This window comes from Plectropomus leopardus, chromosome 17 (assembly GCF_008729295.1).
Source record: "Plectropomus leopardus isolate mb chromosome 17, YSFRI_Pleo_2.0, whole genome shotgun sequence".
NCBI lineage: Eukaryota > Metazoa > Chordata > Actinopteri > Perciformes > Serranidae > Plectropomus > Plectropomus leopardus.
The window spans coordinates 12,269,481-12,287,045 of NC_056479.1; the positions used below are offsets into that span (position 1 = coordinate 12,269,481).

Here is a 17,565-nt window from a genome sequence, read left to right on the forward strand (position 1 = left end):
AAACTAGGCTGGTGTCACTGTTTCTGTCAGCAAAGCCAGCCAAGCCAAGGTAAAGCTAATGTCACTCGGCTGTAAAAGTCAAAGTCTTGTATGAAACCATAAAGCTGGAATAAAAGAGACCAGTGCGTTTTTTTGTTTTGTCTGTCTTTACAGTGCTGAATAAAGATCAAACTCAGCAAACAGCCAGGTTACAAAACAACAGTATTACACATTGAAGAAGCAATATCTTGTTACATATTAACTTCTAGGCTCAAGACTCATGGTATACCATTTTTATTGGTGTATCTCTTCCTAACCCTTTCTTTTCCTCTTCTGTGCAGCCTCTCAGCCAAAGAGTCAGAGACTAAATCCCAGTGGAAACTGTGTTTCAAGCTCTACTGCCTGTTGGATGCCGACAGCATATCAGTGGACAGCATTGAGTATCTCTTCCTCTTTGAGCAGGTAATGGAGCAGAACGCAACTCCTCAAAGGGCAGAGTCCTCCTTTGAGAGCGTCTCTTATGAGTGACCGTTTCAATGCTGATAATGAGATATAATTTATTGTCCTGCAGCTATTCGTTTCTTGTATTTCATTGGATTATTATGTCTTTACTTAACAATCATTAATGTCTTATATGGGCTGTGATTGCAATAAAGCACGGTGCATAAAAAGCGTGACTAAGAGCACTGGCTGTAGTGCAGACGGGGCAAAAGGCAGCCAGCACTGGCTTCATTAGAACATTTTTCCTGAGGACTCCCATAAAAGAGTTATGGGACAAAATAAAACAGGGTGGGGTAGAAAGGATTGATGGCAGGACTGGGGCTATTACTGACAAATTGTTCCTTTTTTTTTTCAACCCGTTCTGTCTCTCTCTGTTTGTCCTGGCTGTGGCCTTTCCGCTGCAGTGCCATGAGATGGTGGTGCGTGGCCAGCTGCCAGCCTGTGAAGAGGACCTGCAGGCCTTAGCTTCCCTGAGGCTTCAGTGTCTGATGGGCGACTTCAGCACACACGCACCCTGCCCGCCTCTGGACGAGCTCTTCCCAAGTCACGTGCTTGAAGCTCGAGTCCTCATGTCCCTTTCTGCACCCCAAGCTCTGCCGCCTTGTCAGGTGGCTGCTCAGGGCTGCCACACAACGCAGCGCTTCCCCACAGGCCTCCTGGCAGGGACGCTGTGGAGCCACACAGCCACAGCAGCGCACAAGCAAAAAGTGGAGCAGGACTTGCGCCTGCGGAGCCGGCTGAAGGAGGAGGCAGCGGCTGTCATGGGATCCATCTTGGAGCGTTGGAAAGGTCTCGCTGGCTATAGCCGCAGGGACAGTATGGCTGCCTACCTCACAATTGCACGCCAGTGGTCGGGCTTTGGATGCACTCTTTACGAAGTGGATTTTTATATTGTAAGTGTGGAGAAGCCATGCATTGGTTTTATTGTTGGACTGAAAGATTTTGCTCCCTCAGAGCTTAAGAGTCACTTGGACTCTTGAGGTAAATTAAAGGATAACTGTGAGCTGTTCTGACATCTGCTTACCTCTTCCTCCCTCCAGAGTTCGACAGGGAGTTTTTCCCAGAAGTTGTGGCTGGGTGTTGCCGCTACATCCGTGTCTCTGTATCGGCAGGGAGAGGCAGAGGCCCTGGAGTCCTTCCCTTATGGCCAGATCTGTTCTTACGGCGTATCGGATAGCAACACTTTCAAGATCACAGCTGGGGATCGGGATCTACTGTTTGAAACCACAAAGGTATAGTGGCTCACGGTTAGCATATATACAGGACTCCCACGCTCATGGTCACATTTTCCAGACCTGTAAAAGTCATAGGATTAGTAAAAATCATTGAAAAGTCGTGGAATGTTTTTGATTCCACAGAATGTAACTTGGTGGCATGTTTATTTTCGGCAGTAACATAGCTCAAATATGTGTGCGCATTACGTTTTGTTTACCATCACATACTTTTCTTGATTTTCTCCTCCTGTTCTGTCTCTTCTTTCATGTATGCTAGCTGGCTGGATTATGTTTGAATATAGTTTGAATCTGAAATGTCTGAAAAAGGCCAGCAAAGAAGAAAAAAAATATTGTGGGTCCTTATAAAGTCATGGAATAGCTTTGAAATTTTGTCAATGAAAAAGTGTGGGAACCATGTACATAGGCTGAGGGCTAAAGCAGGGATACTCAACTTGCTTTGCCTGGGGGCCACTTTTGCAAAAAGACAGAAGTCCAGGGTCTAATTTTTAGGAATTGAGGATATACGGGGTTTATCCTGGATTTCTGTCAGGGGGTCTGGTGAAACCTCCCCTGGCACCTTTTTTGATAAACAAACTCCAGTTCGAGGCTTTTAATGCGCTGTGATACCATATGTTTATTAAAAGTACAAAAAAATTTCCAGTGTGAATAAACGTATTGTCATTGCAAATTAGAAAATGGTTGGCAGAACACCTGGCACCTTATCGTGGGCCAGATTCGTGAGTAAAGTATCACAGAGTAAAAGGAAGTAAAATCTCTTATTACTGGATTCAGGATTCAGTTTGTGTACAGTGCATGGCCAAGTGGCCTTATCACCATGCAGTGTTCTGCAGAGTAAGTGAAAGAAGCACGCTGTCTGCTCATGATACCCCCCCCCTCCCTCCCTCCAGCTCTCTGACCCACTTTAAAAACACTCATTAATTTGGTCTAAATAGAGAGCACACAACCTGCCCCTGCTCTCCAACCGATGCTAACCACCAAAAGTCTAACTTCCTGGCATTAAATGGTAACTGGGGGGTGAGTTTTATTGCCGTGGTTAGATTAAAATATTAAGCAACATTTCTTAGAAACATGGATGTTCTTCCAAACAGACATTTTTTGTTTTCAGTAGAGAACAAATCTTGCCTTTCACGGGGCAGATTTGCTTGCATCTTCCCACACGGAACAAAAAATCCCTCTGTGATCTCTCATGAGGCACAAAAGTGGCTTTTATTTATTTATTGGACGCACAGGCGAATTGAAGCAGAGCCCAGTAAGGCTCCGACTTTTATGAACTTAAGGCCTCATATTGCTGTGACATGAATGTGCAAGGTTTTGAGGTCCTGGGCAGGGAAAAAAGAAGACTCATTTGCAGGGGATGATTATGGTTAGGCCTGGAGTTAACGGTGAGGGCGAGATTAGCTGCTCATTTAAGGGTTTCACTTAAAGCTGAAGAGTAATGTAGGTTGAGACTGTTTCAGTCCATGTTCTCCCACACCATGTTTAGGCAAGCATTAGTAGGACTTAAGTAAGGGTAATGGTCATGGTGGCTTATGGTGGTTTGGTGGTCATGTCCACCAAGGTCAGGGTGACAGAGAGACAGATGAAGTGCACTGACTTTTTCTGCAACAGCTGCTGGACAAAATATGTCAAAGTGATGAAATATCCACACACATGTAAGGCCTCTTTTATCCTGATCAAGGGGTGTGTATGTCAAACCCCATCATCCTCTGCTTCTGGGGGATCCAGGTTTTCCAACAGCTGGATGACCTCATCCGTCTCCACCCTCCTGTGACAGTGCCAGACAGACACTGAGACTGCCACCAATCTGACCCCCCTCTCTGTCTCTCTCTCTGTTTCTCTGTCTCTCTCTCTGTCACAGCTGACTGAGATCATGCAGCTGATGAATGCGTATTTCAGTGCCATCCGTCGCCAGCGAGGGAAAGGGGAAGATGCTGACATCAGCATCACAGACAGCACAGAGGTGGGATTCCATCACCTGGCCTCGACACACACACCCACACTCCTGGAGCTGCCCTCGCACCCAGTTTGAGAGGGACCCATACCCGGACACCCCCAACCCCCCACCGTCCTCCTCCACGTGGCCCCTATGAGGCCCTGCCCCAGTCCTCAGGACACCACGCCTCCTCCACTGGGAACGGCACGGCAGCCAAAACAAAGAGAGGGCTGTTTTCGCTCCCCATCCGTGAAAATAAACCCTCGCTGAGCTTTCCAGCTGAAGGAGCTGGCCGTTGGAGGAGGGGAGGGGACTGGAAGGCAAGGGGGTTCTGTTTTGCAAGTGAGGCCAGAAACCCACAGAAACCAATGTGGTTTCTGATGAGCTGTCACACACCCTCCTCCCCATCCTGTCACGCAACCACCTCTGTTACCCTACATGGCAACAACCCCCCCTTGACAATGTGAGACGTTGGCGGAGACGTTAGTGTGAGCCTTGCGACATCTGGGAGAGATAGCATCACAAGAGTTAGGACTTATGGCAACGATAAGCTGTGGTACTCCCCTCATGAAGGTATGGCTTAGAGTGAAAACACTACTCTATGTCTTCTCTCTTTCTCTCCCTCTCTCTCGAAGTGTGCCATATTTGTATTGCCTTTCCTAGAAGGCAGTCGTCCCTCATGCACTGCTGGAATAGTGTTGAGAACATTCAGTGACACACACACACACCCTCCCCTGTCTTCGGCTGTCTCTCTTTTACACACACATACACACTCACACTCTCTCACGTGCCCCGATGCTGACATGTTCATCAGAGACGGTCAGTTTTCATAAGGTCCCGGCCGGGTTTGCATTACCTGGAACTGTTGATGCAGTGAGCCATGTGAACTTGGAACTGGAAACAGATGTTGAACTCTGTAGCTAAGTCACTTTGGCTGCCATTGCCATATAGACTCTTACCTATGGGATTATTAGTGTGTGTGGGTGTGTGCGTGCGTGCTACCGTGCGTGCTAACGTGCGTGCTACCGTGCGTGTGTGTGTGTGTGTGTGCGTGTGTCTGTTTGATCAAGAAATCCATTTCCTGGATTACACATTCAGGATCTGAGTTAACTGTGTCTCACAGAAACCAAAGGATTTTTGAGCTGTGTCTACGCTGTTTCCACCAAATGCTCTCATGTGTCCTTTTGTTGTGCTGCTTGTCTTGGCTGTAATCCTCGACACGAAACTTGGTTAACACTTGACTGATGGAATAATTTTGCATATGTCAGTTACTATCCTAATGCAGCTCTACCCTGCTGAAAATAACAGGTGCTTTTCTGTTTATTATTGTTATTTTCACAATGTATATAGAATGGAAGAAATTATACTTACAGTACACATAAAACCCCCTAGTCAGAGATCTGGATCTGAAGTGATGTCATATTTACCATTTCCCATATGTCCCCTGCAGCAGTGTGTTGCTACAATAGCAGAAAAAGAAAAACAGATCAATATCATTATCATATTATAAAATGAAAAGTTTGTCGTAACAAGATATTTTAATGTTATTACAACATACGTAACAAGACACTTCTCCTAACTATGCTATTTATGTTATAATTTCATTCATTTGCATTTCACATAATAATGAGATAATAATGAGACTTACTAACTTACATTCTTATAACATGAAACGTTTCAAGTTCCCCTCAAGCTGATCAATGAGAAAGACACAAGTTTTATGTTATAACCATATTAGTTATCACATTATAACGTAAAACATTTTATGTTATAACATTAAATTATTACTTTATAACATGCAACGTTCGACAGTATAACAAGATTAACAGTATATTGCTATACCAAGAAAAGTTTGTTGTTATAACACAAGCCCCCAAGATCAGCGCCAGGCTTTAAAGATGATTTTTTAAGTGGCCAGGTGGGTCCATCACATGATGCTGTTGGACCCAATACTTGTTTCCATAGACTTACATTCTGAAAGTGATGTCTGTCTATCAGTGGATATATTTTTTTGATTCACAACCCCAACAAAATGAGTTGTGTCACAATTGGTATTGGATCCATTCAGTCTGATAACATTTACAAAGTCGTCAAGAGCTGAACGATTTAAGTTTCTGGTGCTTTTGCTTCATGGGCTCAATGATGCAGAAGTTCCACTTTTTGACTTTATGCACAACTTATAGAAGAATGAATGTGGCCCTGCCTCCAACGCTGTATCAAGTTCTCTTTATACATCCAGTGTTCTAACGTGATGAATTTGTACGTGAACAACCTGAAAACATCTTGTTATAACATGAAAAACTTGTTATAACAAACTTTTCACGGTGTAACATGATATTGATCGATTTCATTTTTCTGGCGTGGCAGCACTATGCTTCCATTGTAACCTTCTGTTTAAAGAGAAACCTTTTTAATCAGGCCATGGATACTTGTGTAGTATTATTTATGCAAACTTTTTTTGAACTCTTCTTTATGTCTTAAACGCAGACCCAGACGTGTTTTGATACAAGGTTAACCAAAATCCATGGTTCTGCTCCTTAAAGCAGTTCAGATGTGTAAATCCTGTGTAGCTCCGTCTTTGTGCTCACTGTTCTGAGTGTTCTTATGAAGCCAAAGTTTCGCCAAGTCATGGGTTTGAACATGGACCAAAGATGTGTGTGTTCTGTTTTTTTTTAAATAAGCTTTTCTAACAAGAATTTATCCCAAAGCAGACGGATCCCCCAATTTGTATTTGATGGTTTTCACATTTACTTATTTTTCTTTAAACTTGAATGTCAGAAAAATATGAAGACATCCTGTTGTTTTATACACCCTATTTTAATGTAGTAGATGAGACCATAGATAGGCTTTGTAAATATCATTTTAGAGTACTGTCTTCTACAAAACTCCATGTGATAACCAGCCTCAAGACTTAAATCTTCTCACCATGAAAGGCCTTGACGAGTCATTGCAGTCAGCCCCGTCTCCTGCCCAGAAGCAGGTCTTAGCTTTTTCTACTGCAGCTGCAGGCAGCTCCGAGCTACAAATATGAAAAGAAAATAAATCAAACTGCAGATGATGTTGCTTTGTATTAAGCTTGTTTGTACGCTGCATGGTACCTTTTTATGTAATGTGTATAGTTAATTGCACTATTGTTTGTTTTTAACTAACTTGGAAGTGCAATAAAAACTATAAATACTGTATGTAATTAATAAAAAACAGCACCATTTTACCATATTTACTCCATTGTGCAGCCTTAGGCCTCATTTCCTTTTTATTTTCAGCTTTCTTGTGCCTTGACTAGTGAAGCAGTTTAAGACTATTGTTTTCAACCAGACATTTTATAAAAGGCTGAAGTTTGGCACCAGCAGCTGAGCCGAGGGCTGCCTCCCCTGAAGGTTTTCTGGTTAAAAACAATAGCTGGTTGAGCAAGCGTTGCTAAGTACCTTTACGTTCCCCTGTGGTAATGAGGCTTAACTGAGTTAGATGAACAGCCACTGGTTCGCTGCAGCTCCAGGTGAGGAGAAAAAAGTGGTGCTTTATCATTTTGTAGGTTTGACTAATGGGAAGGAAAATGACCTTTACATAAAACCAGCCAAGTGTACCTCTAACACAAGAAACATTTCAAATGGCAAATGGAAAGCAATAGAAAATGTGTTTATTCATCATTTCAACAGGTCCAACAAGCAAAGCAACGTGAAACAGTATATTCATTTTAGACGATACAGCCAGTAAACCTGCTGTTCTTTAAAGTATATTTACAGGCATAGAGATGTTAAAGTGTGTTAAAATGAACTCTATCCTCCTACACCATGTTCATCTGTGCAAACTTTCTCTACTGTAGGCGGCAAATGATGTCAAAATGTCAACGTCGTTCTTATGGCAGGTGCTTTAGCATTGTTTCTGACACAATCCTAACTTCAACTTGACATTCCTGTTGGTCATGTACAGCGCTAACAAATGAACAATGTGTATCAGCAGCAGACAGACTGTACAAAGCACCTTGACAGAAATGTCTTGGATGCAAGAACCTGCATTAACCACCATGCATCAAACTTTCAATAGCACTCCCATTATTCAAGGCAATCATTTTGTAGGCGGTGGATGTTTTACTGTAAATCAACTGCACAAAGTACTTTACTCAGTATAAAAATAGACAGAAACAAGGCAACAGGTTGTCTTAACATTTCTGAAAAAAAAATGGCTAGAAGGTGGGAAAGTTGAATTTAGGAAAAAAGGAAAAAAAAAACAACTATCAACAGACATTTATAGATTGTTCTGTACAATATATTTTGATGCGTTCTGCACAGACGTGCTTTTACATCACTGCACTATTAGGTAAGGATTGCTTATTTAAACTGGGTTTGAGAATGTCCAGTATGTGATATAGTCCAGTCCATTATACTTTTTGGTAAATGTAATAACAATAACAGTGGCCATTAACACCTATCCCGAAGTTCCTTTTCAACTGTGAGACACAAACACACTAAACTATTTAATGCTACAACAACCCAATAAATATTTCTTTCAGAGAAGCAGCTATAGCCAAATACCTGTCTATTTTGGGACACCTACATGTAAGAGGAAATATTCTGAAAAGTGAAGAAGGGACATAAACTGAGTTGGGATAAAGCAGCTAAGCATGTATGCTGACTGAGTTGTAGTTGAGACAAAAGTTTCAGTTTACTGTTCCTGTGTGCCCCAGGAGATGTAGTCAGGTCGCGTGGCTGCGCTGTACTCATCCACCAGCTGCTGGACCACTTCACGAGAGTTGTCCAACTCATCAAAGTTGTCCTTGAATATGTCCTCTTTGCGGAATTGCTCCAGGAAGGCCTCACGCTTACGCAATTTGTCGTATTGCCGGCACGTCCGCTCAAACAGCTGCGGGACAACAGAAGAGAGGACGTCAGAATGAAATCTGCTGCTGGGAAGGGAGTGGTGAGATACATGTTTTTTTCTGTCTTCTTTATAACTGGCAAAGTTTTTTCTTAACTTCCATGTAACCAGAAAGGAAAATGAAACCTATGACTTCACTGAAACTTCCTTGGATGACTGTAATTTCCCCTTACTAAAATGTAAGACCTGAAATAATGAGGAAAAAAATGCTGAACTTGGGCATTGTAATTTGGCTGTCTGTAAAGGGCCTTCTCAATCATCTCACAGGTAGTAATTTAATGACATCACAGGTCTGCATTTTCCCTCGACTTCACAGCTCACGTTCATGCTCACAGTTTAAAGGATGGCGCTGTGATCACAGCTCCAACATCAACAAGAAATCAAGATGGCTGCTACTGCTGTTTACCTGCTGTGATTCCTGCGGAGCTATCTGAACTCTATCCTTTTAACATCTGTTGAATCCTTGATTTGTCTTTGGTTTACTCATCTAAACTGGGACAAAGAGAGTGGTCATCTGTCGCATTATCAATCTGGCGCAGAAATCCAGCTGTGGACATGTTATTTTGTTGGACTAAGATCACCCAGGCTTTTTGCCTTGTAGGCCTGATTCTCGGCCTAGTGGTTCAGCAGACCAGATTTTGCCATCCCACCTAAGGAAAATCCCCACAGCAACTCGGAGGAGGCCATCTCCGTGGCTCAGGTGTGTGAATTAGTTGAGCAACAAAAGGATTTTATAAAACTCAACAGTAGAAAAACTTAAAATCTGTGTGAGAAAAAACTCCAAGGCGCTCTCTTGAGAGAGCGCCTTGGAGTTTTCCTTTTTTTCTCTACACTTTGTACATTTATTTTGTTAGTTTTCTTTTTATTATTATTATGATTCACTTTTTCCCATGTAATTTATGTTCTCTGCTATATCATGTGAACATTCTCATTGTACTTTATTGATCCTATGCCTGCTTTATCTTATTTTCTTTATTATTATTTTATAGTATAATACTTTATTTACTTTTGTAATATGTTTTGAAGTAAAATTCTCTTATAAGCTTCTAGGGGTTTTCTGTATCTCACCTGCACAATCTCCTTCTATTAAGTTGACATTTTGCTGTTTTGTTTTTTACTGTGCAAATAAATAAATAAAAATAAAGTAAGGAATTTGACAGGATGACAATCCAAAACCCAATTTTGTGGAATTCCCCTCTAACTGCTGCAGTAGAGACTCAACTTCAGCTTTAGGACAATGCATATCCTCGAGTATTGACTCAGAGCAAACACAGACAGGTCTCAGCTGTGTAAGTAAACACTGGAGGAGAATGTTACTGAACAGGCTGAGTGATGAAACTTGAACATGACTTACAGAGGAGATGCTTGTGTGGTTGGCCATCATCAGGCCGCTGACTCTGTGGGCCGAGGGCAGGTACGGGGACTTCCTGGACAAAGCCACCTGGATGCTGGCGGGACCCCAAGGAATGAAGCTGGCAAGTTTACGCTCCCGGATCCTTTGGAGGCTTTTATGCACCTACATTAAGTGTAATACATTTGAGTACTCTACAAACATCTTAAGTTATTTGGAATTCATATAGACTGACACCTCAGAAACATACTGTGCAGTCGTACCTGTGTTGGGTCGACTTCTCCCTGGATGATGTTAAGGATGGCGATGTAGCAGTGGCTTGGCTGCCTCTCCCTTCCTGTGGACACCATCACGTTTTTGGGTTGCAGAAGCCTCCTCATCACATCCAGCACTGTGGTTTTCCTCACACTAGCAACCTGAAACACAGCGAACGTACTGATTAATAAAAAATTAATAAAATAAATTCAGTATTTTAAATATTTAAGTCCCCATGAAATGAAAAATACACTTTCACAGTTGTAATGCGTGTGAACTGATCATTTATCTCTAAAATACTGTACCAGAGTATTTTTTTCACTAAATCCCTGTCTTTTCTCTTTCTGTACAACCAGGGGCACGTTTTTCCAGGTTGAACATGTTTCCTCAAAACGGTGTGCAACAGGCCCTGAGGTATGTTTTCTATCACATGGTGGGTGTGTCAGGTGTGTATCCAATCAGCAGCTACATGCGTGTAAACAAAATTCTGGTAGATTTTTGCAAACTGTACACACATTTTTTGTTTTTATTTCCAACTCGCTTTGGCAAAATAATCTGAAGTTTTCAAAAGCCAGTAAAGCCCTTTAAATTGAATTGAATCAAAGCCTGCTACGTTAAAAGGCAGTGTGCCTACATAAACTTTAATTTCTTTATAAATAAACGTTTTGCTAGATTTTGTTGGGGCTGAATGTAGCTCTAGTAAACACTTCACATCAATTCGTATTCTGTTTTGATTTTATTTTATTTTTTCATGCAGGTTTGATTATGTCTTTTTGTCTTATGTGTTTTTGGTGCTTTCTTGTAAAGCACTTGGGTTGCATTTCTTGTATGAAAGGTGCTATACAAATAAAGTTTATTTTTATTATTATTATTATTATTATTAAATGAGACTTTGGTCGACAAGCTAGCCACACCGCTCTTATAATAGCACCTTACCATGTGTTTGTTTTAGTAGTTTACAGAACAATATGGAGAGATATAAGAAGAAATGTTTGTTTTTAGGCAAAGCCTTTGTTTTTATTTACAGAACGCGGTGGCTGAGGTCTAATTCATTTGTCTCTCCCTTATCCTCCTCCTGAAACAGCGAGAGGTTGTGGGAGGTGTAGGTAGAGCCAGCAGTCCACTCAGCAGTGAACTCTCTGTAGCTTCGTATGCCACTAAACTATAAGCCTGCCCACTCTTAAGTGGTCCAATCCAATGTGAAGGATTTGATTAAAATCCCCTCAGTATCTGTACACAGCTCAAACATTCTGTTTCACTGGGAAATTTATAACAGCACAGAAGTTAAAGACACTGGCACTTTAAAAACTAAATGCAAAAATACTTTGCTTTGGGATGCACAGATGCTGGTTTTGAGCGTATACATGAAAACATTTTTGCACCATTTGCAATATTTCACTCACTGACTGATCAGTAGTAAGTGGTGTGTAGCCAGTCATAAGGAAGTGGAGGCGAGGTGTGGGGATGAGGGATGCAATCAGGCCAATAAGGTCGTTGTTCATGTAGCCCGGGTAACGCAGGGTGGTTGTGCTTGCAGACATGATGGTAGAAACCTGCGTGAACAAAGTTTGATTAGAAACAAAGCCTTAAATGGATGAAAATCTGGAAAGAGCTTACAAAAAAGTTAGATTGTATATGTATTGTTGTTATACTGTTCCTACTGTATATTTGTTCACTTGCCCAGGGACTGGGGATGAAAATCAGCTTTTAGCAATATATTCCTACATAATTCTAAGATTTCAAGTGTTGAAATGTATGTTTATTATCTCAAGTAAACTTGTAAATAAGTAAAAAAAAAACCAAACAAATAAGGAGTTTGAGCTGGGTGCTATATCAAAATAATTTAATCCAAATTTGTTTCAGCACATCATTAAAAAACAAAATCATTCGTCAAAAAGTAACTTTGATGGATTGCAACATTGTAATGTTTCATTTCAGTTCTTCCTGCATTTTGCTGAGAAAAAAAAACTATGCAAAGGGTCATGAATAGATCCTAAGCTTAAACATTCTTCAGATTTCATTTTTTTGGCCACACCGACCAGACCTAAAAAAGGAGTGCAGCCTATATTCAAACTCTCCAAGTGTAGCTCCTGACAGGTAGGCTGACATAGTTCTTAGAAAGCGCAGCAATGTACATCTCCTTTCCTGGAAAGCTTAAATCCAGTCTGACATGCAACCGACTCACCCAACTAGTTCCCAAATCTTGTAATTATTTAAGTGAGTGATGTGCGCCTAGTACAACCTGTCTCAACATTAGCCTTTTTTTTAAATACAGTCAGGTAAACTGCAATCGAGGAATATAACGAAAACCTGCTGACTAACAAGCTGAGAAAACAACCAAGACCAAGGTTATAAAACTGAACGACGCCTCTCACTTACCAACTGATTGATCTGGGAGAACGAGGGGTTCTGGATATGCAGCCTGTCTGTGGCGATGCGATTTAAAGCCGTGTTATCCAACACCACCTGATACACACACACAACACAAACACACACACACACACACACACACACACAAACACACACACACAAACACACAGGGCAATTATTAGACAAATGAAAAGAAAACAGAAAGGGAGAAAATTCCCTCCAGCAGAACATTACAGAAGGTCAATTCACTGCTACAATGTTAATTAAAGAAAGAGCGAGAGGGTATCAGAGTAAAGACGTAGTCAAGGAACCACTCAGGGAGCAGCACAGTGTGCTGTTGTTAGCAGAGCTGAACATAAAAGACACTGTGCAGTTGCAACAGGGGGACCAATTCTTGGGCAGATTCTATTAGCTCTCAGGCTAATTTAATCAACGTGAGGGCCTTACGCAAGACCCGGAGGAAGTAGGTATTAGAGAGGAAACACCATTAGACTGTTGGAGCATCTCAGACTAATACAATCACCAATTTAAGACTGAGGTTTATTAAGTTTGATTGGCGGCACTGCAGTTTGCTCCTTTGTTAGTTTGCTGCCTACGAAATGCGGCGGCCTAAAAAGTTACGTTTTTTAACAAAAAAACTTGCAGGAATGAAAAAAAAACCAGAATACATCTGTAATGTAGTTTAAAAAGTAGGTCTGTGGATTTTGAAATTGACTGAAGGTACATGACCTTACAAAATGGTTATCATTATTATTTTAAGTAATTATTCCAACACAAATATTTTTGTTTTCTTCTACGGTGCTTTTGTTGTTTTGAGGAGTGTCGATTGATAGGGTATTATGTTTGTAATATTCATCCATTCTTTACACATCTGGATGCCCGTGTGAATGTGCTTACGACATGTATGACAACTGAACTGCGACCTGCTACGCCCCGCATAGAAAAAAGCGAACGTTATACTGTCATTGTGTAGTTGGTGCTACGTGTGCTTAATCAAATGATGGTTTGTGTGTACTGTATTAACATAAAAACTTAAGGAACTTTCCAAGAACAGTTTGCTTTTGCAAGAAATGTATAATGTTTCGCTGGTTTGGTGTGATATTTTTGGTTAGTGTGTAGAGTTTTGAAGAAAAAAAATGGCCCGCAGTTTCAATGGTTTCGTTAAAGCAATCAAAAAAATTGTGATCACTTGAAAATGACATTTGACAAACCGAGCCAAAGCTAGTCTGTTACAGTGTGGATTCCCAATAATAAAATAACGTTGATGTTTTTTACGGCACTGTGTAATAGACCTGTGAGACGTAATCAAACTTTATTCATGGAAGAGTTTCATAAGCCTTTGATGTCTTAACAGCCTGACATGTGTACTTGCTGCCTTTTGACCCATAACATTTACGTCAGAACACAAGAGGCCAAATTTATTTAACAGTCTGACATCATATCGTAATTTTATGGGCAATGTAACTGAAAGCTTTTTCAGTAAAATTATTTTCGTTTCCTGCTCATTGATAGCGGAACAGTTTAGCGACCATGTTTTAGTTTGAGTGTGGTTTGTGCAAGTGGCAATTTACAAGTGAACCGGGGCTCGTATAAAAATGTGTTTTAATCTGATGAGGTTTTGTTTTTTGGGGGGTTTTTTTTAGAGCCATGGCTGCGTTGTGAAGGAAAACGGGAGAGACAAGGTAAATCAGCATCCATTCATGAGTGCTGCTGCTCACCACGCAGTCTGCGTTCTGGGTGAGCCTCTTAAGTGTGAGCAGCGAGTTGTACGGCTGAACGACCACATCACTCATCTCATCCTGGTTTGGGAAAACAGAGTAAGTCTGCACCAGCTTCTTTGGGTATCTAAAGATCAGAAAACATATCATTAATGTACCTTATTTCAACATGTTTGGCTAAAAAAAAAAATGTTTTTTATCAGGTTGCATGTGTTTGTCGACCTGTCGTTGAGTTTCTCCAGCAGATAGGATCCCAGCCCAGAACCTGTGCCCCCTGCAATGGAGTGACACAGGACAAATCCCTACAAAGACAAAGAGGTACTCATTATTCTCAGTTCACATTTACAGCTTCAACATGTGCCACGTGTGTAAAAGCTCACTGTAAACGCTACTGATGCAGAAAGCTGAATGTGTGTGGGTGAGCCTCTCTTCCCTGGCAGTTATATAAATGGGAGTGCAGCAGCCCCACCTCACAAATAGGCTCCCTCACCCCCTAACACAGCCCTGTAATACCTGCCTTCTACGCTCGCCCGGCTATTATCACCAGACGTTCTACACGCCACACCCTGCCAACATACACACGCTCACGGCAGCTCGGCCCACCTTCTTATCCAACGCACACATGAGTGCACACACTAAATAATAATGTGGGGTCATGATGTGAATGAGTTACAGAAATTGCAGACCTTAGAGGGGAAATGCGAGTGTTATTTTATAGGAGGTTGGCAGCTGAAAGAAGTTCATCCAAAAAAAGAGGCTAAGAATAATAGTGAGGCATGGCTGAGGCTCTGCTAGTTTTAAGATGAGAGGGTACTGGCACCATTTGAACATAGTTTTCAAGTCATTCATTTCTACATTTCTTCATTTTACCACAACAAAGATACAAGAGTCAAACTAAAAGGCATTGTTTTGTACAGTTTAGTATTACCTAATACTATTCACACTATTTATGGATTACTCAGCAGGCCAACTGAGTGCCACCTGCGAAATATCACTGAAAGAGACACAAAATAACCACAAAGTGACACAGGATGATGTCTAAAGGACCACAAAGAGACGTAGAATGACTGCTAAACACAAAGCAAATCAACAATAAAGAGACACAAAATGACCACAAAGAGACAAAAGACAACCTTTAAACGACCACAAAAACACACAAAATGACTACAAGAAGATAAAAAATGAACACAAAGAGATGCAAGACACAGCTGTGCTATTCTTTGTCATTTTGGGTCTCTTTCAGCCTGGGTATCCTGCTCCTATGTAAGAGGAGAGAGGAGCCTTTACAATGTCTTTGTCCCGTTGTCTCATAGTCTGTCCATTATTCTGACAAAATTCCTCTACAGGTTTAGTCTGAAATGAATTCTGTCACATTAATAATTACAATAAACAAATATTTTCAGGCTGTTTAGGCCTCAGTTGGGTTAAGAGTGTCAGTTGGCCTTACTGTGTAATATTTCTATACACGGCCGTATTACATTACTTTGAAATCAGTTTTTAAAATTCCACACAGCCTCCGCCCCGATCACTCCCAGCTCCAGGGGGCGGTCTGCATGTGATAAATGACAGACTTGCCTCCAGACTGTCACTGCCATCTGCCTCCCGGTCAATGATGTCAAAGATGTCCTCTTGGATTTTTTTGCCCTAGCGGGGACCAGAACACCAGAGCTTAATTTGAGATGCATTCAGGTTTTTTTCTTCTTATATTTACAGAAAGAAACATGGCACTGGCAGTGATTACCTGTGAATATCCACTTGCCCAATTGTTCCCAGCACCTCCACCGTGCTCTGACAGGTAGATGTTCTCTGGGTTGTACAGGTTGGCATAAGGAGAGTTGAGGATGGAGTGGATCACCCTTGGCTCCAGATCCAGGAGGACTGCACGGGGGATGTAGTGCTCATCGTCAGCCTGTGAAGTTTTATTAATAAATAGGAGTTAGCTGGTGATACACTCCAGCGGGGATACTCAACTTGCTTTGCTCGGGGGAAACTTTGGCAAAATGTCAGAAGGCCGGGGTTCAGTTGCAGCAGTTGTTTATTTTTCAAATAAATAAGCTTTTGATGATTCTTTATACACCCTATCTCCTTATGTATACAAAACTTACAACAAACAATTCCCAGTGTAAACCACTTTTTTTTTTATTGTGAATTAAATAATAGTTACGGGCCGTAAATTGAGTTTCACTGCTGTACAGTCTGCAAGTTGCTTTGTTTACTTGCAGTCTCATTTCAGTTTACAATACAATCTCTCCATCTAGTGGCACATCATGTTGTTGCACTTTGAGCATCACCCAACGAAGACTGAACATAAACTGTACGCAGAAATGGTAAGCTTTTAAACCTTCAGATGTGAGGGATAATGAAGTGAAGCACTCAGTGTTTGCAGCACTCACCTGGTAGAAGAAAACGTCCTTCCTGTCGGTCCCTTCAGTCGCAAACTCCTCAACAATCCCCTCTGGACTAATGCCATGCTCTGCACACAGCTGCTTCCAAAACTCAAAACCGACTATGAAACACAATGGAGAGCAGGTCAGCAAAACGGTAAGACACGTTAACTATCCGTTTGTGACATTACAAACTTATTAGACAAACAGTAACCACGTTAACTGACATAACCTGCAGCGTTAAATGACTGACACTGCACATGTAACGTTAGCTAGCTTATATTAGATTACATTTGCTACGTAGAGCCTATTATCCACATATCAGCTAAGCTATGTTACACTGTCGCTAACTGTTATATTTTGTTGGCCTGGTTTGATATTATCGCCTAGCTAACGTCGTTACATGTCAGATCATCTTAGCTAGCCAACTTTCAGTGTTGGCTAACGTTATGATGGACATTAACTCAGTCTTTCACCTACTTTGATTTCCACATTGTCCGAGCTGGAGCGTTATGATTTCCCTCGGCATGTTCAGTCTTCGGTTGCTGCTTATTTATTTAGCTAGCCCGCTAGCTGCTTGCTAGCTAAATGATGAAAGAAAAGTAGACAGCAGCTGAGACCGCTTCTCCAGCAGCAGCCCGCTCCTTCCCGCTTGGTGCTGATGTGACGCTTCTAGAGCTCTTCTTCTGCTGTTTATTTTCGGGTCACTAACAGAGAGTAATGGTGCAGCCGCCGCCTACTGTGTCGGAGTGTGTTGTGTCACGAAGAAGACTATTTGAAACATTCAAGAAGAAAACACAGGCAATATTTTCGGGTTTTACGAGCCAAAATCCCGTGAAAACCAGAAGGAAGGGTCTGGTTTTAGTTGAACGATTTATTTTGGAGGTCTTTGCTGGAAGTATTGTCAGTACACTATAAATTGACAGTGGGAGCCCTCCCTGGTGACATTGCGTAACTACACCAT

The 17,565-nt window shown here is 41.5% G+C and overlaps 2 protein-coding genes across 2 annotated transcripts in view; one reads left to right on the forward strand and one right to left on the reverse strand.

Annotated features, from left to right (window-relative positions):
• Nucleotides 1-6,868, forward strand: part of plekhh3 (pleckstrin homology, MyTH4 and FERM domain containing H3) — a 39,003-nt gene extending 32,135 nt beyond the window's left edge. The window contains exons 10-13 of the mRNA XM_042504819.1: nt 321-441; nt 885-1,373; nt 1,521-1,712; nt 3,574-6,868. Coding sequence (XP_042360753.1) covers nt 321-441; nt 885-1,373; nt 1,521-1,712; nt 3,574-3,744 — 973 coding nt within the window. The 3' untranslated portion in view covers nt 3,745-6,868. The remainder of the gene's footprint in view (nt 1-320; nt 442-884; nt 1,374-1,520; nt 1,713-3,573) is intronic.
• Nucleotides 6,869-7,263: 395 nt separating this feature from the next.
• Nucleotides 7,264-17,266, reverse strand: tubg1 (tubulin, gamma 1). Its single transcript, XM_042505732.1, has 11 exons — nt 17,082-17,266; nt 16,611-16,723; nt 15,959-16,126; nt 15,793-15,861; nt 14,440-14,519; nt 14,218-14,344; nt 12,509-12,595; nt 11,533-11,682; nt 10,138-10,290; nt 9,878-10,039; nt 7,264-8,508 (listed from the first exon to the last, which is right to left on the reverse strand). The coding sequence occupies exons 1-11, from the start codon at nt 17,128-17,130 to the stop codon at nt 8,311-8,313; spliced, it is 1,356 nt and encodes a 451-aa protein (XP_042361666.1). The 5' UTR covers nt 17,131-17,266; the 3' UTR covers nt 7,264-8,310.
• Nucleotides 17,267-17,565: the final 299 nt, after the last annotated feature.

What these genes read in the sequence shown, in the direction of transcription:
- tubg1 (XM_042505732.1), bottom strand. Translation starts at nt 17,130, where the DNA reads ATGCCGAGGGAAATCATAACGCTCCAGCTCGGACAATGTGGAAATCAA. An exon ending in GGGCAAGTGGATATTCACAG is followed by an intron (nt 15,862 to 15,958) that starts GTAATCACTGCC and finishes GGTCCCCGCTAG; the next exon opens with GGCAAAAAAATCCAAGAGGA. An exon ending in TCTCCCAGATCAATCAGTTG is followed by an intron (nt 11,683 to 12,508) that starts GTAAGTGAGAGG and finishes TTGTTCACGCAG; the next exon opens with GTTTCTACCATCATGTCTGC.